This window comes from Helicoverpa zea, chromosome 29, assembly GCF_022581195.2.
Source record: "Helicoverpa zea isolate HzStark_Cry1AcR chromosome 29, ilHelZeax1.1, whole genome shotgun sequence".
NCBI classification, from domain to species: domain Eukaryota; kingdom Metazoa; phylum Arthropoda; class Insecta; order Lepidoptera; family Noctuidae; genus Helicoverpa; species Helicoverpa zea.
In genome coordinates, this window is record NC_061480.1 from 303986 (window position 1) to 329245 (window position 25260).

The window sequence follows — 25260 nt, forward strand, 5'->3', positions numbered from 1 at the left end:
ACATATTTTACTGACTTTAAACATTGTTATAGATATTTAAGTGCGTTAGTTTAAGTTAATCACAATATTTCAATACATAGGGGTAATACACTTGGGTAATGATTGCACTGCATTGATGCCCTAAGCAATTGCTTAGTTTTCTTATGGGCTAACCCAGGACTGCTTAGGTTACTCTGAACATTTCAAGTAAATAAAAAGTTATGTGTAATGTATGTAATGTATTGCAATAGTTATTTATCCAAAAGTAGGTGGGTTTTCTGCAATCAGAGCGGTGCATGTCTGTTGGACAAGTAAGATGGATATGAATTGGCGGGGGGGGGGTCCGGACCCCCTGGATCCGCTCCCTCCCCCTTATATATTTTTTGTCAAAACGTATGTAGTCGTAGGGCGGCATAATCAGTTTTGCACGCGGGCGAACAAACAGCTAGCGGCGGGCCTGAGTGACATGAAAATGACAGTTTCTGGGGTTGCAAAAATACTGGACCTACAAAAAAATACTAGGTAAGGTATCTTTAGAAATAAAAACACATTACAATTGTTAAAGTTTATATTTTTCTTAAAAACATTGAGTAGCGAGTAAAAATCTCATAAGGTAGGTATGTAATTTTTGTGTCGATCGTTCATCGATATGTAAAGTTTTTTTCTCGATAGTACAAAATCATAATTTTGATATTGTAGGTCAAAATTCAGCGTTTAAAGATAATTGAGCATAAAATTCTTATTTAAAAGTTAAAATAAGACAGTGGTTTGAAAATGAGTCTTTTTCTACCACCCTTTTCCATATCTAATGCACGAAGTCAGGGCGGAATATTATGTAACCAAGCCTCAGTCGAAAAAACAAATTGTTTAAAATTGTAATTCAAGAAACGTGGTAATTGAATCATGACTTTATATTTAATCGTAGTAAATGATTTTAAGAATATAATAAAAAGTTTATTATGTACGTGTGCCGGTAACATTTCAAACCACTAGTCTCTTTAGCCAGTTTTCACCAACATCCCAGTTTGATAATTAAGCTCAACCCAGTTGCTATGGCAACCCAATACCCGAGCAACCCAATACCCCTTCGTAAGACTGGTGTCAGACTTACTGGCTTCTGACTACCCGTAACGACTGCCAAAGATGTTCAATTACAGCCGGGACCTACAGTTTAACGTTGCCAGTATACTGAGTTACACTTCGAAACACACACAATATTTTCAATTACTTTTATCAAGTGCCAGTTTTAGAGGTTTTGAGGTGGAATAGGTGGTAATATCTATAAGTTATGTCGGGTTCGAGCTATAATAGCTTGTAACTAAGACGAGGGATGTCGATAAAAGGGCATGAGCTCGCTCGCTCCCTTAATACGTGTAAGTCTTAGGGTCGTAGCCCTTGCCAGCCACTTTGTCGTCGATCCAGTCTCTCACGACTGACACGTCGACGTAGACTCCAGGAGTACCGTCTTCTCCGCAGCCGATGCCCCACGCTACGATACCGCTTTGAACGTAGCGGTCTTTTTCGTACTGGGAAAGGAAAAATGGTTGTTAGTTTTGAAGTTATCAATTACGTATGTTGGGGGATACTATGTATATTGAGGTCGGCTTTCACGTTTTGCATGGAGCGACTGTTTATCTGACCTGCTCAACCCAGTTATCCGGGCAACCCAGTTCGCCTTGGTAAGGTTGGTGGTGGACTATATAGCCTAGGTAAGCTAGCCCTCAGCGACTGTCAAAAATGTACAAATGACAGCCAAGATCCACCAATTTAACGTGACTACCGATACACCGTGGATGGGTGGTCAGATCAACGAATTTTTATTTCTTACTTTCTGACGTTTTAACGAAACTAACTACTTTAACTCTTTTAAGAGTTGACCAATTTTAATAAACTTTTTCTTCGAAGGTTACTGTCAACCTTGATTCACCCAAACTATTTCAAAATTACAGTAGCGTAGCAGCGATCGGAAACCAGAACTCCATAATCCTTTCACAGTATTTTACATAGTCATAAAATCCACTAAGTTACCTCAATAGGACAAGACAGGGGTGATCCGCCGTCTCCCTTGCAGGTGTCCTTGCCGGGCTCGCCGCCAGCGCACATGAAAGTGGAGTGCAGTTGGAAGAACCTGCCCAGTCGGGTCTTACGGAGAGCTGTCTGACATTTGTCATGCTTCACTACGGGTAGCTCGATCTGAAAGAAGTATTATGAAGTTAGAGTGGTTTCTTCTAGTAAGATTAAGGCGCTGACAACACCCAAATTGACTAGTCCCAAACAATTTTTTTGCCAAATGTATACGAAAAAAATATATATGCATCTGTTAAATTCAAAACACGTTCCCCAAAAGTTTTCTCGATACAAAAAATTTGTAATCTTATTACGTTACGAACGTCCCGTCATCAGGCGTCTCTTTTGTGCGTATTTTGTTTTGGGTGCTGTCAGCCTCTTAACAAGAGGAGAGAAAATAGAAAATGGGGACAGTCATGTTTAAGCTCTGGAACGGGTTTCAAATATAATATGGGTTTTTGATGTTTTTTTTTTGTTCGATCATCTATCTACATATTGACGTTTTATGTTTTTTTATTTGTTTGATTTTGCGTCATATACAGATACATAATGATGTTACCCTAGACTAGAGTAGGTATGCATGACGAAACATCTCATAAGTCGCAGTAATAATATACCTCCTAATATTTTTTTGTCTTTAGCTCCGCAAGTTATTTTAATTCTAGTCAGATATTTTTCTAAAAATTCATGCAAATGAATTGTCGAGTTCACAGACAACATAAACTTAATTTGTTAAAACAAGTGTTTATGAAAATTGAACATGTAAATTCATAATTAAACAGTTGTTTTAAGAAAATTCATTTTATCGGTGTATTTCGGCCTCAGACCTACAAACTTTGTTTTACGTCGTGTTACAAACTCACCTTCTTCAAAATGACCTGGTACCGTCCTTCCTTGCCGAACTTGTCTTTGCCCCAACCAGTAGCGAAGCACCTGGTGCCATCCTCCTGGCGCACCCTGGGTGGTGGGAGACACGCCACTCCTACGTTGGGAGCCAGGTCTACTGGCTGTGCGAGGAAGAGTACTGCTACGTCGTAGAAGAGGTTTCCTGGAAGAGGTGGTATGTAGATATGGTGGTGAATCAGAGATTTCAATACATTTTTAATAACGAGCTTTAAAAATAGCTCGGCCTTTCTTGAGGTGTCATTTTCTGGCTTAAGCCAGGTGTTTTACCCACTCGCACTGCTTCTCGCACTCGGATAAAAAAGTAGCCTATAGCGTTCCTCGATAAATAGGTTATCTAACACTGAAAGAATTTCTCAAATCGGACCAGTAGTCTGGAAATTAGTATGTTCAAGCAAACAAACTCTTCTTCTTCTACTAGCTTTATAAAACTTTGTTGGTTTCACCTATGATTTTATTTATATCTATGGGAAAAGTATAAAATCCTCAAAAAAAGACTTTACCTTTGTTAAAATCTTGATGAGTAATTACTGACGCGACATCCCTATCTTGGAAGGGGTAGATCTCCTTAGTGTTCTGCGTGTCCCACTCGCCGGCTCTGATCCTCAAGGCTTTGGCACTGGCCACATAGTGGGCTGCTGTCAACACCACGCTGGGGTGGATGAGAGAGCCTCCTCCGACGTACACGTTCAGCTTCTGACCGTCAGGGTCATTTTCGTTGACTGGTTCGATCCTGTGAAGCAAACAGTTAGGTAAGGGTTAGTTGAGAGGCTTTGACAGGTCTTTGACGAGAATATAGAAGCTTCAAATAACTTTAAAGTAAGGAATAAATTTGTTTGTTTGTAGAATGATGATGAGGTCCTCCTAGCCAATTATCGGCTACGGCGGCTATTAAGCATTTGCGCAGACACAGGTGCACTCTTTATTCCTTTACTCTCATAGCCCGATGGGACGGCAATCCAACACGACCGAAGAGAGATCAGGCGCAGGACTGACATTCATGTGCTCCCCGATGCACGGGTGTATCAATCAAAGTGTAGTGTAGTGTAATCACCAGGTTCTGATATCCGGGCTTCTTTGTGTAAGTTTTTGTGCTTTGTGTTTGTAGAATAGTGTTTTATTCATACATTTTGAACATTGCGCAGTAACCTTTGTAGTTGAGAAAATTCTAACATTAAAGCTTGTCAAGTGAGCAAACGTACCCCGCATAATACAAATTATACATATAGATACAGCAAATAACATTATTACCCGCACTCTCAGGGGCTTTTCGCTAAAAGAAATAAATTAAAAACTCTTTGCTTACGGATAAAAGCTTATATTTTCTATCTTCCGCATGTCGATTAAAGCTGACCTATAAAAAATGTATCGTACGCAAAATTAAACTGTCAATAAAAAAAAAAACGGAAAGCTTAAAGGTGGCGATTAAGCTTCGCAGTCAGGGCCCCAGGTGGAACCGCATAAGCCAAGTTTAGAAATGAAAGAAAAAAAAAACTCAAAGCTAAAGGAAAAACTGAGAGAAAAGTCTTCAAAAAACAGTAGCTTTTAGAAGTTTCAAAAGTCATCATCTGCCTAGCCTTTTCCCAACTATGTTGGGATCGGCTTCCAGTCTAACTGGATGCAGATGAGTACCAGTATTTTATAAGGAGCGACTGACTATCTGACCTCCTCAACCCAGTTAGCCGGGCCACCCAAGACCCCTAGGTAAGACTGGTTGTCAGAGTTTATGGCTTCTGACTACCCGTACGACTGCCAAAGATCTTCAGACTATGCCTGGACCTACAGTTTAACGTGTCCTCCGAAACACAGTTATTGATGGCCAAAATATACTTAGAAAGAACCTACCTACATATGTACAAACTTAATTAGTTGGGAAAAGTACTATACTATGCAAGATAGTCTGGAAAAGGCTAGGCAGATGACGATGGAGTTTCTTGCCGGTTCTTCTGCATGGAATCGAAAACTGAAACTTTTTGGAACCGTGCAATGTGTCATCTTTCTTAAGAGCCCGTAAAGGCCATTGGAAATAAAGACCTGTCTTTGATCTATGATTTCGGAGTTTTGAAACTTGGCAAGAATTCAAACAACTTTTCAGAGGTCACCCAGGTTGAAAAATAATAAAAATACTTACCCATCACTATCTGGATCAACACTGAAATAAAACGTCGAAAAATTTTTCAACACTTTAATGGAAACTAATGTGAATCTTCTTGGTCAGTGGGAGGCCATTTTGAAATAAGCTGATTAAACTGTCATGGCCGCCAATCACTGCGCGTATTAGTTACTCACCTACCTATACATATATACATCCCAGGTCGAAAACAAAACGAGATGTACGGATGTAGTGGTGAAGCAGTAATGTCAGGTGTCCAAGAGTCGAAGTCGAGAAGAGAAATCGGGAAAGCTGACCACATCACCATCATGTCATCTGCCTAGATTTTACCCTTCTATTTTGGGGTCAGCTTCCAGACCTTACCTTACCGGATACACCAGTATTTTACACGGATCGACTGCCTGCCCTCATTGAGCACGTGTGATGATTAACGCTCAAATCATCTGTGTGAGAAGAGGCCTGAGTCTAGCAGTGGGATGATAAAGTCTGATGATGACTGCCTATCAGACCTCCTCAACCCAGTTACCAGGGCAACCTGACACCCTTTCGTTAGACCATCACCACCATGCTTGTTGGTAAGAGTGTCTATGGAGTTTCTTGCCGGCTCTTCTCCTTGAGACGAACTTTTTGGAGCCGTGCAACTAGTGTGACGTTTCATAGGAGCCTGCAAAGGCCTATTTGAAATAAAGACATTTGTCTTTGGATATATAGCAAGATTAGACTTACTTCAGGATAGCAACCATCCATGGGAACTCTCCGAATTTGGTCTCTCCATTCACTTCACCGGTCGTGCGGAGATCAGCACCATCTGGGTTGGCCCAACCACATCCTTTACGCTGGAACAGTAAAAATAAATACTGAGTAAAGTAACGAATACCTAGTTATTTATAAAATTGAAGAGTTTTGGTGATTAAATTGGAGATGTTCACACATTTCAGAAAGGATGAAAATTAGGGTAAATCAGGCATACGTGCCCCAGTCGATAATGTGCCCCACTCGCAGAACTGAGAGATACATTTTGAATTTGGCGCTAATTTGGTCCGTGCGGGTTAGTGACAGAAGTATGGTGTCGATGTAAAAAACTCAGTGCCTTTATTTATTTGTTTTAACGAAGAAAAAGTGGTCACAAGGTATGTATCATAGTCTGAAAATGTTTTGTGTTTGTTGTAACATTGAGTTAAAGTATTTGGTTCATGTTTTTTTCCGTTTTTTAAGTTTTATTCTAAAGCTAACCTCTTTGAACAATTGTGTACCTACAATTGCGTTTCGTTTTTCTTAAACTTCTTTTTTGAAATCAAATGGGGCACGTTATACTGAACATTGGCTAATGCGCCCCGATTTCTTTCGTGTAATGTGCCCCACGTCTGTATTGATTTTATATTTTTATTTTTAAGTATTTCTGATCGGTTATTTTATTTTAGGAAAGGGGAAGGAGAAAGCTACAGATCCAAGAAAATGAACAGAAGAAAATATGAAAAAAGCTGTAGAAGATGTCATAAGCATGTATATTGATGTCATATTGATAAGTATTTTGAGATGTTGTTGAAAGTGTTGAGTGAAAATGATTTAATTGGTAAGCCTGAAATAATTTTCAACATGGACGAAAGTGGCATTCAAATTAACCATAAAACTGAAATCGAAGGAAACGAAAGAAGACTAAAAAATGAGAGGCTTTACTAAGGCACATATGACTGATGTATCCGTGGAATGTGCCCCACCCTAGACTTTAAGAAATCGTTGATCTCAGCTATTTTAATTACTTTTAAGAAGTTTTTTTTTTGTTATTGTTATACCTATTGAGTCAGAGGTTAAGACTAATTACTTTAATAAACATATTTTAAATAACCCTGTTTATTATTTCAATTTTTCGAATGGTGGGGCACAATTGCCAGGTTTACCCTATAGGGAATTGATTCATCAGTAAGACATACCAATAGCAATAAGACAAAAAAGTCAAATATTTTTGGTCAAAAGTAATTCCAAGTTATCCGTCGTATTGTCAATCTACTCAGTCGTTTCAGAGATAAGCCGGGTCAAACTGACATAAGAATAAATAAGTATTTTCGTCACATATAGGTAGGTATCCGTAGTAACCAGGTTGACATGTCTATTTTCGTAGCTACATGCAGACATCTACATTAATTTGTAGGTAAGTATATAAACGTATATAGATTTATAGGTAAATGTCAATAGCAATGAACTTCTAGATGAGACAGGTTTAGTCTCGCTTGACCGTGCACGCGACTGGTAACACAAGGTTGTTAAAATAGCATTAAAGATATATTTACTGACGCTAACATAGTGTGTTCCTAGAATTGTAGATTATTGATCAAACATATTGGAAAAACAGTGAACATTGATGGTTATTAATGACTTGGTAATAACAAGAAATAGGTACCGTCAGCAATGAATTGTTTTATCATACGTCATTCACACTTCATCTTTTGCTTGATACAGATAGGATGTAGTTTTTGATAAGATCGAACCAGAGAAGATTTTAAATAGCTAAGTAAATAGTTTTGTTATTCCTCTGTTCTATATCTTCTCTGTTCAGTTCTGCTCTGCTGTTTACCATGAACGTAAAAATACGTAGTAAACAGTTGCTTTATGGAAAGGGAAACTGATGAATTAGTAGTCGGCAAATTAGGGTCTTAGTGACCGACCCCAAATAAAATTGGGATAAGGGCAGGAGGATGCATGCATGCAAATTAGGGTCTTAGTGTAGGCCTGGCTTTAAATCAACTTCTCTTGCTGTGGTTGGAGCGGAAAGGAGCGTCAGAGTTTACTGAGTAAAACCATTCCATATATGTACCTTCTGGAGTCTTTTGCGTACCAGGGCCGCGGTCTCTTTAACAAAACTTAAACAATCACACAGCTTCGCCAGGCTGTCCTATAAGTGGCTACCGAATATCACGGTATACCATCTAGCAAAGGACAATGGGCACTTTGTATGGGATTTGGTATCCGCTCCAACAGCAACGTATTATATATCATTAGAAAGGTATTTCCGTGGAGAATAATAAAAACTATGGAGCTTGCCTCAATTAGCTGTCCGATCCAAGAACGATAAAAATTGAATCGACATAGAAACAAATATGTCATCCATATATCGCTCACCTAGCAGTATAATGGCACATTTACAAAAAAAGCGAAATTGGGTTTTCACGGCCTAAGTGTTTTAAAGTGTATAATTTATAAAGTGGTAAAACGGCACGGCGTTAGTTGTTAAAACCATAAAATCTAAGATAAAATATAAAATGAAGTCATAACCTCGTTTCAAACGTTTGTAAAATCTTTGACCCTCATTTCTGTAAAATAAGAAAAAAGTAGATGTGTCATTATACTGCTAGGTGAGCGATATGCAAATTCATTAAGAGGCATTTATGTCGTCAGTGTAATAATTTTAAACTCAGTTAACAGACATCTTACCTTGATTGATACACTCTATTATAATCTAAAGGTTGTAATAGTCTATGGAGTCATACTACGGAAACACAATCGTCATCTGATTTGACAAAGTTCAAAACATTTCTATTCATCTTTTTTTAAGAAGAAATTCACCATTATCTCAGCACCTCTTGAGGAGCAAGATTGAGTCGTAATATGGACTATGTAAACATCGTCTCCTGACTTTTTAACCTCAATTGATTGTAAATACTGAAAGACTTTCATCAAATACATAAGCTGGTTCTGCGTGAACTGCAAAGGTTTGCACAGTCTTTTTTTAAATCAATCGGCAGGCAAACATTCTAAAAAGGCCAAATTCCTATTTTTTTCTTACTTTACCAGTTTTTATTCAAAACAGTTGGATTTAAGAACTTCATCTACGTTGATGATTTATGAACATTACACATTCTATTAGTCGATGTCACGGGAAATGGACAAGGATTTCGGACTAGTCGTCATAGTAAACATTTTTTGCCTTGCCAAGACCTACGCAATGGTACTAGATTCAACACTGTTGGACAGGGTACCAAAACGCCCATCGTCCTTTCAAGTTTTTAAGTGACAGGTAAAGATTAAGAAAAGTAGATTAAATTAAAAAAAAAAACTCAACCTCTATACAAAGGTCCGATCGGCAACCGACCTGTTAAAAAAATATGATTACGACTTAATAATTACCTAATAGACTGAATTATTTGCACCCCCTTCTAATATCAAAGAGAAAAAACATAATGTAGATGTGAATAAGCAAAATATCCGTAAGCATAGCTGAAAATAAGCATACTTAGTTTCCTTAAAAAAATTTCAATAAGGCACTCCCCAAGTATCGCAAAAAAAGAAAAACAAGATATGAAAGAATCAAAGATGGTGTCTAGTGTTTGTGAAAAAATAAGAAGTAGTTATTAAAACTCCTTGGGGTATGTAGGTAGTGGTAGTTTTCTATTTGGTTATATAAAAGTAGGTTCGAACGCAAAAAAAATGCGTAAACTCCAATTGATTTGATAACACATTGTAAAAAAACGGAAACTAACTTTTGAAACCGGAGCATCACCAACACATTTTAATTCATCATCTATGCCATTTTATTAGTGAACATATAAAAAATATAAATTAATAATAACCATAATTCTTTACTTTAAGCATAAATGTATAAAATAACTGATAAAAGTTAGTAAGAAATATACCCTCTGCATGTTTTTTGCATAATCTTTGACCGATTGACATACAATACAATACAATGTATTACGTAACCGTGTAATTTTAAAACTATGAATCTAAAAAAAAACAGTCCATAAAACATACTGATTTTACCGTGTTTTGGAGCACGATAAACTGTCATTGAACATCTTTGGCAGTCGTTACAGGTAATCAGAAGCCAGTTAGTCTGACAACCAGTCTTAGGGGTATTGGGTTGCCCGGGTAACTGGCTAATGAGGAGGTCAGATAGGCAGTCGCTCCTTGTAAAACACTGGTACTCAGCTGCATCCGGTTAGACTGGAAGCCGATCCCATAGTTGGGAAAAGGCTAAGCAGATGATGAACATATAGTGATATCGATTATTGTTATGCATTAAAATCGTATTTAAGTCGTTTTCAAAGCCAAATGCGGTTTCCAAAGGTCATTATTAACCACAAAATGTTTATTTGAATTATTTCGGCCATGACCTACTGGTTTTGAACGAGCAATTCTATTAAGTATGCTGATAAAACAATGTGTTTATAATTCACTAGCTGTTTTCAAACGGTTTCACTCGCGCCCCGTGGGAACTACTGCCCATATCCGGATAAAATATAGCCTATGTTACAATGTAGCCTCCTAACAGTGAAATATTTGTTTTATCAGTTTAGCACTTTCTAAGATATCTTGGACACCAATGGCTGATAAAAAGGTGAAGGAAAACATCTTGAGGAAACCTGGACTATAAAGTCTGAAATCACAAACCCGCATTGAGCAAGCGTGGTGATTAATGCTCAATCGTTCTCCGTGTGAGAGGAGGCCTGTGCCCAGCAGTGGGACGATAAAAAGGCTGTAACAGCAGCTTCAGAGCCTTTAAGGTACAAACAAAACATTATTATTTTGCAAATTTTTAGGCAATTACGAACATTATTTTCGATCGGCAGAAAAAAGTGTGATTTATAGTTAATATACACTTTTTTCTTATAAAGAAACATGTTTCTGAGCGGGTGTGTCGTGTGTCTGACCATCCGAGTGACATTTGACCGGTTTTGCAAAGCAGGTTTTCAGTACTTTAAGGTCATTGTTGTTGATATCCAAAGGGCTTTTTGCGGATAAAAAACTGAATTTTTCAAATTCCTTCAGTTTGAGATACAAAGTTTCCTCTTAATTACATTTCTTAGTAGGTAAAATCGCTTTGGGGGTTTTAGAAACTTTCACAAAGCAGTCCGTAGTCTGGAAGTTGGTGATTGATTCACCCGTGCATCGAAGAACACTTCGGTCCTGCTTGTGATCTGTCTCCGGTCGTGTCGGATTGCCGTCCCATCAGGCTATGAGAGTGAAGGAATAGTGAGTGCACCTGTGTCCAAGCAAATGTCTGTGCACTATGACATGGGCAGCTGGCTGATATATCCTTATAAGAGAACAGCCGCCGTGGCCTTGGATGTTATTATCTATAGATAATATCATGCTTAATAAAACCTCATTAAAGTCATACTAATAAAAAAAAAACAATAAGTGACGCTTTGTTCCGCTTATTTGAATGTACAAATTGGCCGTTGCTGCTACATTGTTGCTCAGACATTTTTTTAGTACTAATGACGTATGATAATAGAAAACCCATTTAATGTGTTCAGGGAACTACCGGATTGCGCGAAACTTGTCTGTCTATATTCCATCCTCTTCTAGCCTTTTCTCCAACTATGTTGGGGTCGGCTTCCAGTCTAACCGGATGTAGCTGTGTACCAGTGCTTTACAAGGAGCGACTGCCCTATCTGACCTTCTCAACCCAGTTACCCGGGCAACCCAATACCCCTTGGTAAGTAGTAGGCAATCTTGATACATAAGTTTTTATTTAAAAACTCAGTTTAAAAATAAATCGTAGTTTTAATCTGTGTAAATACAAAGGAAACTTAATTAAGTAATCAGTTGAATCATTATTTTAAGCAGTAGTTAATTGTTTTATATGAAAAAGTCCTTATGTCCTAATTTAAGGTATAGATGCATACCGATTGAGCGGTGATATGTGCACTTGGAGAGGCCTATGTCCAGCAGTGGACTGCGATAGGCTGATGATGATGATGATGATGATGATATGCATGTACTTTATGTAACTTAACAAAAACTCCTGTACCTAATACCGTGTCTGCAAATAAAGATTCTTATTCTTATTCCTAAGTATCAAGATTGTTTACACCTTTAGTTAAATGTCTACCCGAAAGGAGAATATAGCCGTATGATACTCTACTACAAATTATTTTAGTATTTATCGAGGTATTTATAAACACCGTAACCTTGCTCATGAACCACTCTATCTATTGGCGATAACTGCATGAAAATCCGTGCAGTAGTTTTGAATTAATCGCGATTTTATTAAACACATACCGCCCGGTGGAGTTTTTAAGTTAATTAAACGAAAATTTGCGAGCATTAGAGTACCCACTATATACCCAGGCTTTATTTATTTTATTATGTCAATGTATTGCATATTGTTAACAGCAATATAATTATAAATTAATTGTTGAAAGGTTCTTCTAACCTACAGACAGACATCTGTTGCTGGGGAGTTTGTTGCGCCACTTCTTCCCAGCACAAACACATAGGGAAGTGGTGAAGGGTGGGCGTTTTGGGGACTGTCTTTTGTAAATTTTGACGTTCAAAAGTTGCTGTTTTGCAGCCAAGTTTTATTAAATGATTAAGAGTTGAGTTTGAGTGTGTGTTTTTTTGGGTTTTATACATATAACCAGGGAAATAGAGATAAACATGTTTAAAAATAGAAATCAGTGCAGAAATAAGATGGATGATCCAATAAAATAAAAGTTGATAGACACTCTGACACACGAATGATAAAAATAACATACATTTGAGGGCTCCCACTCATGCGTGACGTTGTTGTATACCTATATTTTAAAGTATAAAATATAAAGTATAAAATATTTCTTTGCATTTGTTTTTTTTTTTGTAAATCTGTGTAAGGCTTTTTCTATTGACCAAGTTATTTGTGGTCAGATTCTACTAAAATTGCTTGCGAAAACCTTCAGTCGTAGTGCTAGTTCACACCTGTTGCAATTTTGCGGACATTTTACAAATGTTAGATTCCCCCGATTCGGTTAATTAAAAGCAATTTTCGGGGGCTTCAGCCACGAGTGTTTCGAATACTGGGAGCCTAAACCCATTTTTTTTTTTTTTTTTTTAACGACGTCAAAAATCATCAAATGACCCCTCCCGCTGTGGGTTAGCAGCGGTGAGGGAGTGTCAGACTCTTACTGACTAAAAACTGTCATGTTCCGTCATAGGCCTTATATGTGCACTTTTTTCACTTTTCACTACATAAGTAAATGATTGTAGAATTGAAAATAAATAATTCCGTGTACATACCTGTGGCTCATCAGGCTTAGGTTTTGGTTTGATAGGCTGGTCTTTGGGTCTCTTGTCAGGCACCAGACAGCAGGTGTCAATGTAGGACTCACAGGGGCCGTCACGGACACTGTGGAGATAAGCACACAGTGTTACAATAGATTACAAAGTATGTTGTTAAAAGCGTAAAAAACAGCGACCTAAGCTAACGTTCTGAGGGTGCAACTGGTCCGAAACGCATAGTATTTAATTTTATAAACAATTAAAAGACTAAAAACAAGAACAGAAATTAAAATTAGCATCTGTCAGCGGGAGTCGTACCCAAAAGGCTGGCCTCGTTGCCATGTCTGATGGCAATGCCATTTCTTTGGTGGCAGTATAGGCGCGGCAAATACCTCTATATATTTTTGAGGCCGTGAGAGAACAAAGAGAGGAGGTCAGCCATCCTGATATCACCTTTATATGCTGATTATTTTCAAAACCACGAGAGTAGCAATTGGTAGCAACCAATGGTAGCTGTTAGCAATTAGGTAATATCTCTCTTTTGTATTTCGAGGGGATCGGTGAGGAGTGACAGCTATTCTTACCGTCGCGGACAAAGAGAGGAGGAGAATGATAGGCTGATGATGCTGTAGATTGTAAAGACTTACCGAATGTCGATGACGCCCGCTCCATCAACAATGACCGTATTGTTGTTCACGTTGCAGAGATAGTAGCTCACGCACTCGCCCTCCTGGCCATCAGGCATGGTGCACGACAGGTCCACTTCACCTGTGGACAATGGTAGTTTGTTAAATATATTTATCAATGACAGTAAGTTTCTCCTTTACTTGCGTAACACGTAATCGGTTTTTTAAAATGAACTATGTACATTGTACATCTGATGAAGTCTTCCTAGCCGATTATCGGCTTCGGTGGCTGTTCTCATGTAAGGATATTAGCCAACTGCGCAGGATATATTATAGTGCACAAGCATTTGCGCAGACACAGGTGCACTCACTAATCCTTCACTCTCATAACCCGATGGGACGGCAATCCGACACCACCGGAGAGAGATCAGGCGCAGAACCGACATTTACGTGCTCTCCGATGCACGGGTGTATCAATCACGAACTTGCAGGCTCCGGGCTGCTTTGTGAAAGTCTTCTAAAACCCACAAAGCGATTTCGGCCCGACTCGGGAATCGAACCCCAGACCTCGAGCTCCGCAGCCGCACTTACGACAGCTAGACCAACGAGGCAGTTATTGTACATCTATCTATATTTACACAAAAAGAAACAAAACTAATAAAGGCATCGAAAAATTGGTGGTTAAAACTGCTATTGAAATTCAGTTGATATCCAATTGACACATTATTAAATTATCAGAATTAAGCCCCGGGACGCTATTATTAACAAGTGTTAGTCTGACCCAGTCTAACCAGGGGGTATTGAGTTGCCCGGGTAACTGGGTTGAGGAGGTCAGATAGGGCAGTCGCTTCTTGTAAAGCACTGGTACTCAGCTACATCCGGTTAGATTGGAAGCCGACCCCAACATAGCTGGGAAAGGGCTCGGAGGATGATGATGATGAGTGAGTGGTATAAGTACCTGCATTATTTTGTGTCTCTACCAGACCTCGGGACTACAGAGTCCCGGATTTTTGGGAGGCGAACGTGGGGCCGAAGCCAACACGCTGAAGCCCTTTTGAGACAACTTTAATGAAATGGTGACACAAAACCGACGATTATCCCTGTATACACTATAGAAATGTACCCAAGGACAATCCCCGGTTCTGTGCTAAACTATTGCTAACTATGGATGAAAACTACTTGGGCTATTGTGATGGGATGCTAATGGACTAGGAATGGGGAAACTACGGGAACTATGGCACCTGCCGATAACAATGTAATAAATACACGTAAAAATGGCAGTACCTGCATTATTGTTTATCGGTGGTACGATTGTAGACGCTTGAGTCTTGTCCCCAATGGGACTTACTGTTGACAGTACGCTCGGGTTCCTAGTGGTACTGCCTGGTGGGGGCCCGAAGATCTCGCTGAGAACTGAGTCCAGGTCTCCATTGTTCTTCTGGCAGTGAGCTGCGGCCACCAGCAGCAGGATTTGAACGGCTTTTATCATCTGGAAGAGAACATAAGGTTTCAGTTTAGGAAGGTTAACTTTAAGGCTTTTTATTAATTTTGAGATTATTCGCCTATGATGTTAAATGCATAAAACCGGAGAATAGTTTGATCAGAACGATGAACAGATTACTATTATGTATCATTTTTTTTAATGTAGGTTACATAAAAAATCTATATTAAATAATATTTTAATAAAGATTTTTTTATTAATGGGTTCATATGAACTCGCCAAAAGGTGTTGCATTGCCTACGTCGACACACAAGAAAAAACGCAAAATTTTGTAACAGTAGAACTTAAACTTAATTTTTTGAATAACTTTGTCCTCTTATATTTACAAAAATAATAATAAACGTCAGTTCACACAGCCTTCGCAGATAAAACTTTATATTTTTGTTGTTCGGACAGTACTAATTGGTTATCTGCTGCTGATGAGATCATAAGTCGTTAATTCTATCTTTGCTATTAGGAAATATATTATTTGTATGTGTTAGGTATTGCAATCAACTTAAGTGACCGCTTGGTGCGTTCGTTCACGTAATAGTAATAATGGCGTCCACGGTCGATTTCGACCACGGCAGCAGACATATTATAGTGCACGAGCATTTGCGCAGACACAGGTGCACTCACTATTCCTTTACTCTCATAGCGCGATGGGACGGCAATCTGACACGACCGGAGAGAGATCACAAGCACGACCGACATTAACGTGCTCTCCGATGCACAAAAGTAATAGTAATAATCGTAAACAAGGGAGTATTCGTTCGGCTGTCATTTGCACACTATAAATAAATTGATAGAAGGGGCGTTTTTGGAGGTGCTGTGCTTTTTCAATTTTAAGGGGGAAAAGTGCTAATTTAATAGTACGAAATTAAATAATTAACTTTCAATAGTTTGCCCAGCAGTGGGACAGCATAGGCTAATAAAAAAAAAAAAAAATAGTTGACCCGACGAAACCTACAGAGAGACATGTGTTGCTGGAGAGTTTGTTGCGCCACCTCTTCTTCCCACCAAAAACACATAGGAAGTGGTGAAGGGCGGGCGTCTTTTATAAATTTCTGACGTTCGAAAAGTGCTGTTTTGCCATTTGCAGCCAAGTTTGAATAAATGACTTTTGATTTGATTTTGATTTGACGATTTTGACTTTGACTACGTGTTTGGCAGCAGATTTTTAATCAGAGTCCATTACTAAGATTTTTTGAACTAAAAAACTATGGACAGTGTAGAAAAACCACAGATATGTATCTAATATCTATGCATTCTAAGTCAATGCAATAAGTCACGTTTTTAGTTCCGTCATTGTATAAAATGAGGCATTTTTTGTACTGTGACATCACACTACATGCTTCAATACTTTTCTTTATTTTGTGGTTTTTATGGCATAACCTATATTCTAATAAGACCTACTTACTTATAAATTCATCATCTCCCGAGCCTTTTACCAACTATGTTGGGGTCGGCTTCCAATCTAACTGCAAGCAGTTGAGTACCAGTGCTATACCTACATGGAGCGACTGCCTATCTGACGTCTTCAACCCAGTTACCCAGGAAATGTAAAAGTTATTTATTATGTTACTCAAGGCCTAAATATTTTTTTTCTTTTTAGACCCTTAGTCTGAAAAACTTCAGTCTTCGTCAAATCACACCAAACACATCCAATTAAAACTCCTCTATTATCTTTATTCAAAGTCGGTAATAGTACGACAGTTTGAATTTGCCCTCAGTTCTACGAGATGTCAATAGTCTGTGATATGACAGTTGATTCTCATTATTTGTTTATTACAATTCTACAGATGAATAATAATTAATTAAGTAATCGGAATTCCCCGAGAGCTGGTTTTTTTATCATCCATAATAAATCAGAAACTGAGAAATTTACTGTAAATGTATAAACTTGAGATATCTTTGGTAAACTTGGTTGACCTCTGGGCACTGCAGTTGCTATGTTTATAAAATTGATGTATTTTTCGGCCTCTTTTCCTGTACCTACAATGTTATTATTATGTGCCGGTATAAATATTGTGGTACAAAATCATTGTTTTACATAAAAAATGTATCCCTTGGTCACGCCATCACGCGTGAACGGCTGGACCGATTAAGCAAAAAATTTGGAAGGTAGACCCGGGAGAAGGGCACAGTTTTTGTCACTATTCCTCTACGGATAGCAGTTATCTCGGAACGCGAGTGAAACCGCGGGCGGAAGCTAGTGTTTAACAATACTCGCTGTTTCAGCAGTTTCAACCGGATGCAGCTGAGTCCCAGTGCTTTACAAGGAGCGACTGCCCTATTTGACCTCCTCAACCCAGTTACCCGGGCAACCCAATACTGCTTAGTAGACTGGTTGTCAGATTTTCTGGCTTCTGTCTACCCGAAACGACTGCCATCTACTTTTACAAAACTTAAACCTGTACTTTTTAACTAAGCCAACTTAATCGAAATACTTACCTAAGTTTTAATATAAAAATAAATAAACCAGGTAGGTAATACCTTCGTAATGGGAAAACCGGTTAAAGGGATATCATAATACAAGTACCGTAAGAATTACCTTCGTATTTTATACTTTACATATAAATAGCTACTCATTTTGAGAAGGCAGGTGAACGCTCCGACTGGGTGCGGGAAATTCAAACTAAAAGGTTTTTTGATGTTTTACCTCATAAACTTAACCATGCTTTAGCTCACAGAAGACATGTCATCTTAAGAATTGCGGTTATCCATAAGTACCTTCTTTTACAAATACTTGTATCCTACTTATACATATTATAAACTAGCTTCTGCCCGCGACTTCGTACGTGGATCCTGTCCCTTATGCCAGCGACTACGGGGTCAGCAAAATCAAAGATCTTAATCGTCTGATATTGAATTTTAAGAGCCCGTTGACTTGAAAACAACGGGATACGCATTAGAAACGTTCCATATATTTAATTTTTGTACTTCAACGGCAAAAGCACAGCAGACTAAACAAAACGCTGAGAACTGAACCGCAATAGACGCGACCATAGGGATAAATGTAGTGATTCTAATTAGTCCGCATTTAAGTTGTGTGTGGCAAAAATATTACACGTATTACGTAAAAAACGTTAAATAGATGACAAAGTCGTGGTGACTTAGTGGAAGTCGTGGTGGTTTAGTGGGTAGAGAACCAATCTCTCAAGTATGAACGTGCGTCTTTGATTCCAGGTCTTGCAAGTACCTGCCAATGCAACTTTTCTAAGTTCGTATGTAGGTACTTTCTACGTATATTTTGGATACCAATGACCGTTATTTGGAAGGCTTAAACTGTAGGTTTAGGTTAAACTGTAGGTTCCGGCTGTCATTGAACATTCTTGGCAGTCGTTATGGGTAGTCAGACCAGTAAGTCTGACCAGTTTTACCAAGGGGTGTTGGGTTGAGCGGGTAACCGGGTTGTGGAGGTCAGATAGGCAGTCGCTCCTTGTAAAACACTGGTACTCAGTTGCATCGTGACTGGAAGTCGACTCTAACATAATTGGGACAAAGGCTCTTGAGATAATAACGACAATAATAATGAGATATAAGCACCGCAGGACATCTGAGGCTGATGACGGGGAGTAGCTACCCCGCGGGGCTGTATATACTGAGTTCTCCAGGGAGAGTATACTGCCCCCATCTCCGGCAGGTCAGAGTGAACCATGACGGGGGTAGGTCTCAAGCCTCTGGCTTGGCTTGGCCGTCCAGAGTGGAGTCGCTAGAGCAGGGTTAGTAGCCCTGCTCGGAGGATGCCTCGTGGTAAGTGACCCACAGGGAGCGCGTAATCTGCGTTTAAAATCCGCCGAGGTATTCTCACACTTCAGCCGCTCATGTCCCTGTTGTCCTCTTGTTGCTATTCAGTGACTGATTCCCGGGGGCCCAGTAAGTGAGCTGGCGAAGTCTCCACCAGCAATTTTTACATGTTACATTGTCATCGGCAGGTGCCATAGTTCCCGTAGTTTCCCCATTCCTAGTCCATTAGCATCCCATCACAATAGCCCAAGTAATTTTCATCCACAGTTAGCGGTATGGTATAGGGATTGTCTTTTTTTTAACGACGTCCACCGGGGATTGTCCTTGAGTTCATATTTCTATAGTGTATAAAGGGATAATCGTCGGTTTTGTGTCACCATACCTATTTCATAACATTCGTTTCTATACATTTTAAGTGTAGTATTGCTCTTGAAGTTCCACATCAGGTGTTCCAGATCTTCGATGTATATACGTCAATAAAGAGTGCTTATTAGATTGAACCACTTTTGCAAAAACGTCATATCTTTATATGCTATAGTCTAGCTGGGCTCCTGGGGTTCCACATCAGGTGTTTTACATCTTCAATTTTTATAAGTCAATAGAAAGTGCTTATCAAGTTGAACAACTTTTGCTAAAACGTCATACCTGTATATGGTACAGAGAAGCTGGGCTCTTGGGGTTCCACATCAGGTGTTCCAGATCTTCAAATTTATTATCTCAGCTGAAAATGCTTATCACATGAAACAATTTTTGCTATGGCACCATTTTGGTATCTCTTATAGTTTTGTTGGTCTGTTGGTGTTCTGCACCAGGTCTTCAAGTTTCGAAGATAAATTATAGCCTATATGTTGACCAGGCTTAATACTGATACAACAAAGAAAAAATCATTGAAATCCGTCCAGTAGTTCCGAAGATTAGCGTGTACAAACAAACAGACATACAGACATACAGACATGCAGACATACAGACATACAGACAGAATTTTTTTTTTGGATTTGTGCTCCATTACTGTTTCTAAACCCCACCCAATTATTATTTTTTTAATATATTCAATGTACAGACACAGTTTTTTTACAGATTTATTATATGTATAGATATAGATGTGAAAGTTTGTGAGAATGTATGGATGTATGTTTGTTATTCAATCACGCAAAAACGGCTGGACCGATTTGATTGAAATTTGGTATGTAGATAGGTGTTACCCTGGATTAACACATGGGCTACTTTTTATCAACACACCACGCGGGCGAAGCCGCTGGCGGAAGCTAGTTTATAATAAAGGGAAAACATTATTTTGTTTGGTTGCTTGTACCCTACCCTAAAGGCTCCGAAACTATAGAACCGTTTTGATAATAAAGTTTAATTACATTTGAATTATTGTAAGATTTTTTGAGTAAAATAAAGACATCAGCAATTACTTTGCAGTATACATTATAAGTAACTAGCATCTACCAGCGGTTTACGCCCCTGGCTGGAGGCCTTGAATTCTAGGCATCCACAGGGAAAAGTCCGGTTAAGCAGTACACGGCCTCCTAGGCTGAACTGCGAGATGCGATACAAAAAAAAGAACAGCGATTTCACCCGTGTCCCGTAGCAACTATACTGCCCGTACGGGGATAAAATATAGCCTATGTTACTGGGGAAGAGTGTAGCCTTCAAACAGTTTTTCAAATCGCTTCAGTAGTTTCGTTAGTAAAAATATTTCCTATTTGATATATTTATATATATTCCTACTTAGTATATTATAGAGTATAGGTAAAAAGTAATATCAAGATTGTTTATGTTTGTTGAGAGACGTCACTAGTCCCGTCATTCATTCTTTCATGCGTAACGGACCCAACACTAGCAGCTGTCAAGTTTTTGGTAATAAAATGTGGAACAAAATACTAAGTGGAAGTTCTTTAATCAAGTTTGATCGCACACATCACCATGACACAAAACACAGCGAATAATAATGTCCAGTTAAGTGCCTACTCAAATGGAGTTAGATCTACTTAAAACTAAAATAAATTAAAGAATACTGTGACGTAACGACAGAAAAAGGCTTAATGCTTAATGCAAACATGAAAGTGAATTCATGCGTTAAGAAATTACAATAATTGAAAATGTATTCAGAAATTATGACATTAGCCATTAACGTCTTTGTAAAATGTTTTAATGTTTACACATTGTCCAATTATTTACGTCTTAAAAAAACATTAATTACACATGTCGACAATTAAGCCTTGGCAGTCGATACGGGTAGTCAGAGTCCAGTAATTCTGACACCAGTCTAACTAAGGGGTATTGGGTTGCCCGGGTAACTGGGTCGAGGAGGTCAGATAGGCAGTCGCTCCTTGTAAAGCACTGGTACTCAGCTGAATCCGGTTAGACTGGAAGCCGACTCCGATATAGCTGGGAAAAGGCTCGGGAGATGATGATGAGAATTAAGCGTAAACACACGCCAAACTGTTAGTCGGCCAATATCTTGTTTGGGCTCATAAACCAGTATGAAGATGAATGTAAGCAAAAAACAACGATCGGGTATTTGGCCGATATCAGACCGACTGATGACAACAAGATTCAAATACCTAGTTAACAAAAAATGATTACAAATATGTTTTTGGTTGCGGTTCTGGCTACCATTGATGAAGAATCTAACACAAACGAAAAGGAAGTTTCGGAAACTGGGCCTCTTTACATTTTGTTGTTATTTTTGACAAATACATAAAAGTATGGTAATACAAAAAAAAGTCCTTTGGTTGTTGTTGGTAACTGATCGAGAATTTCATACAAACTGGTTTTATGTTGTCAACTGGTGACAACGGGTCTTCGATATTTTTATTTTCAGCACTAGCCGTTTTGCCGCGGTTTCACTCGCGTCCCGTGGGAACTACTGCCCGTATCGGGATAAAATATAGCCTATGTTACTCGGGAAGAGTGTAGCGCCCCAACAGTGAAAGAATTTTTCATATCGATTCAGTAGTTTTCAGATACAAGTCAATAGTAAAAAAAAAAATATAATCGTAATTATTTTATAATATACTTCTGGCTAGCAATAAAAATAAATTAAGTTCTTAACAGCATTGCGAGAATACATTATTTTAGAAAGTATATTTTTATTTACTTCATAATAATAATATCAGAACGATAACCTCTGAACCGTGGAATAATGATTATATTATTCTTATCAGAATAACGACGTTCAACTTGCTATGTTATTTTATTTTTCTACTAAACTAGCCTTTTTCCCGCGGTTTCACCCGCGTCCCGTGTAAACAACTGCTCGTACCGGGATAAAATATAGCCTATGTTACTCGGAAAGAGTGTAGCGCCCCAACAGTGAAAGAATTTTCCAAATTGGTTCGATACTTTCGTGGCCATATCAAACAAAATATTTCCGCCTCTTTATAATATTAAATAACTATGTAGGTTTGCATATAAATTTTGGAAAATACCTATGATTATTTTATTACCGAAAAATCCCAGATAACATGAGATATTTGCAAAGAAATTGGGGCCTTTGACCTCAAGTTGTAAAAGATGCGAACTCTCATAAAATGTGGATATTTAAACAACTTTTAAAATGTCAAAATACAAGTTTTTACAAATATTCGGCTGGGTGTCTCGAATTCCGAAATTCTTAGCAAACGACTTTGGATTATACTGGGTATGCGAGAGGTGTCAAATTATTTAGGTAAGTACTTCAGACAGGCAAAGTTATTTGATAAGATCTACCTTGAAAGACCCGGATAAAAAAGCGTGTTAAAAATATCCTACAGTTACTCATACGTTTTCATTAAAAACATAACCTTGGTTGGTAGTGAGGTAAAAAATGTGATGCATTTTTTGCTCGAAAGAATTTAAATAATATCATATTTGCATTTGAATAGCATTTAAGATACCCAGTTAGAACAAGCATACAAGTTTTTACATCTGCATCCTGGTAAAAAGGAGCCTATGCCTTGGCTCATACCCTATGTGTGTCCATTTAAATCGGTTCAGTAGTTTTGGCGTAAAAGCCGAACAGACAGACATACAGAGTTACTTTCGTATTTAACTTAAGACCAAAGAAAAGACAGCAAAACTTGAAGTAGGTATTCTGAGTAAAATGCTCATCAATATTTTTTTGTATTTTTTACGCAGCGGTAACTATGTAAGCAGGTAGATATATTAAAACCAGCTAAGGTATTTTGTATTTATTCTAAGCCAATTTGAATATAACTAATTTACTTAAGCAAAAGCATACTTAAATACTTAATTTTAAACAACTAGATAAGCGGATACTTCTTCTTCAAATTATTTTTAAGCAGTTCTCCCAGAATTAGGGTAGAATGGGCACATTTTTTGCACCGTTTAACGTTCTTTAATAACTCAATGTAATTTTAAACTGATATTCATGCAAATTATTAAGTTCTTCATCAATCAAAAAACTAAACATGTAACACAGAAAATAGTTTGCAAAAGGACACAAAAAAAGTTATTTTAAACTACCAAAAAAACGAAAATTAAAAACGAAAAAAATCACCAACCTTTAATGGCGTCCGCAATTTAAAATTCAGAACCAAAAGTTGCACTATTATAACATGTTATATTAACAAAACAAAACCACAAGATGTTCTTAGAAGCCGGTTTTTGTATTTATCAAGTTTATTTTCCTTGTCCGGCAAGGTCGTTCGTTGTATGGCGCGGGCACGGGACGAACTGGCTCGGCCGGCCAATGCATGTTCAATATAAGACGCGGCCATTTTGAAAATTAATGACATGTCAAAAGGCTGGGTATTGTTATGTGATAATCATTTAGCTTCGCTAAGTAAGCTAGTGTGTATGAAATGTTTGTGTATTTTGGTTTTGAAGAGTAAATAATGATTTTGAAGGCAAAGCGTAGATAGCATACGTAGATATGAACGCAGAAGTATTTAAAACTGTCCTTCAATCTTTCGAAAAAGTAACCACGGTCCTGGTACACAGAGGGCTTGAGAAATAACAAAGACGGGTCTAGTTAATTTAAATAGCGGATGGGGATAGGGGATAGCGGGGGATCATTTAATGATTCCCCATCTCAAAATAAGTGTTACTACAATCCTATCCTACTAGGTACTTAAATTATGTATAGTTTGTGAGTATGTTTGTTTCATGAAAGATCACGCAAAAAGTACTGGAATGATTTTGATGAAACTTGTTAGTGATAAAGCATACTATTATGTCAGAATAACATATAGGATATTTTATATTCTTGTGCAGAAAGTAGGTACATCCCTCGGGACGCGGGTTAAACCGCGGGTGGAAGCTAGTTCTAGTTGTTTATAGTTAAGCTTAAAAGTCTCTCAGGTCACTTGTTATTATATTATCTAACAGGAAAAAGGCTTGTTTCTATCATTTGCCTTTTCCCAATATTTGGAGTTGGGTTCCAGTCTAGCCGGATGCAACTGAGTACCAGTGGATTACGTGGATCCTCTCTGACTATCTTTTAATATTTTTTCCATCATTGAGAGAACTGGCACTTTATCTGTTACTGGCCCTTTTTTATGGGAAATCATCAAATGACTCCTCCCGCTGTGGGTGCAGCGTGAAGGAGTGTCAGACTCTTACTGACTAAAACCCATCATGTTCCTTCTTAAGCCCTTATGTATCAGAGCAGTGGCGACGCTTTCGAACAATCCCGCAGCCCCGGCAGGCTCTGGCCCTGGTGTGCCCCACTGTGGACCTGTTACTGGAACTAATAACAATCAACATTTGACCATAATTAATCATAATAAAATAACCAGTCTTTATTTGTTAATTAGGTAACGATCGTACAGTTAAACCTGTTTGTTTGTAAAAGGAGGAGATAAGTGAATACTATTTTGGAATCGGTCCAATAATGTCAAGCCGTCAGACGAACTTTAATTCAAAAAGTAGGTAAATAGCTATTGTTTGTTTGCTGATAATAAAGTACCAAGATGTTTAACTTACTGGGATTTCCACTATGAAAACGGGAAGGAAGCTGTGACAATATTTAAAACAGACTCATCATAAGAAGAAAATAGACAAACAGTCGTCATTTCTTGCTTTCTAGAATGATACCTAATGACCGGTGGGCAACGGCTGGACCTATCAGGCACACCATTTCTAGATTTTCTTATGTACAGGCAACACAGCACATCATCCTACCTCAATCTCTCAAATTTCTTCTGTAGATTTGCAACCTTATCACATAGTGGAAATTTGGTGTTCGATTGGTAGAATTTGACAGATTCGCGTAGATTTTGATAGAACCTGCTGGCGTTTGTACCTGGTAACTCGCGTAAGAACTTATTTTTGTCTCGTGCATCCATTTCTCTTGTGCAGCCTTTTCCCAACTATGTCTAGGTCGACTTCCAGTCTAAGCGGAGCAAGCTGAGTAC

At 38.3% G+C, this 25260-nt stretch overlaps 1 protein-coding gene across 1 annotated transcript; it reads right to left on the bottom strand.

Annotated features, from left to right (window-relative positions):
* Positions 1–533: 533 nt before the first annotated feature.
* On the bottom strand, positions 534–23592 carry LOC124644114 (phenoloxidase-activating factor 2). Its single transcript, XM_047183335.1, has 9 exons — positions 23407–23592; positions 14950–15154; positions 13687–13807; positions 13058–13166; positions 5789–5898; positions 3453–3682; positions 2910–3094; positions 2008–2172; positions 534–1505 (listed from the first exon to the last, which is right to left on the bottom strand). Exons 2-9 carry the CDS (start codon positions 15152–15154, stop codon positions 1344–1346), a joined length of 1287 nt encoding a protein of 428 aa, XP_047039291.1. The 5' UTR covers positions 23407–23592; the 3' UTR covers positions 534–1343.
* Positions 23593–25260: the final 1668 nt, after the last annotated feature.

Coding starts and splice junctions, on each gene's coding strand:
- LOC124644114 (XM_047183335.1), bottom strand. CDS start 15,154: ATGATAAAAGCCGTTCAAATCCTGCTGCTGGTGGCCGCAGCTCACTGC. Junction 2,173..2,909: donor ACCAGGTCATTTTGAAGAAG/GTGAGTTTGTAA, acceptor TACTTCTTTCAG/ATCGAGCTACCCGTAGTGAA. Junction 1,506..2,007: donor CCCTGTCTTGTCCTATTGAG/GTAACTTAGTGG, acceptor TTCCTTTCCCAG/TACGAAAAAGACCGCTACGT.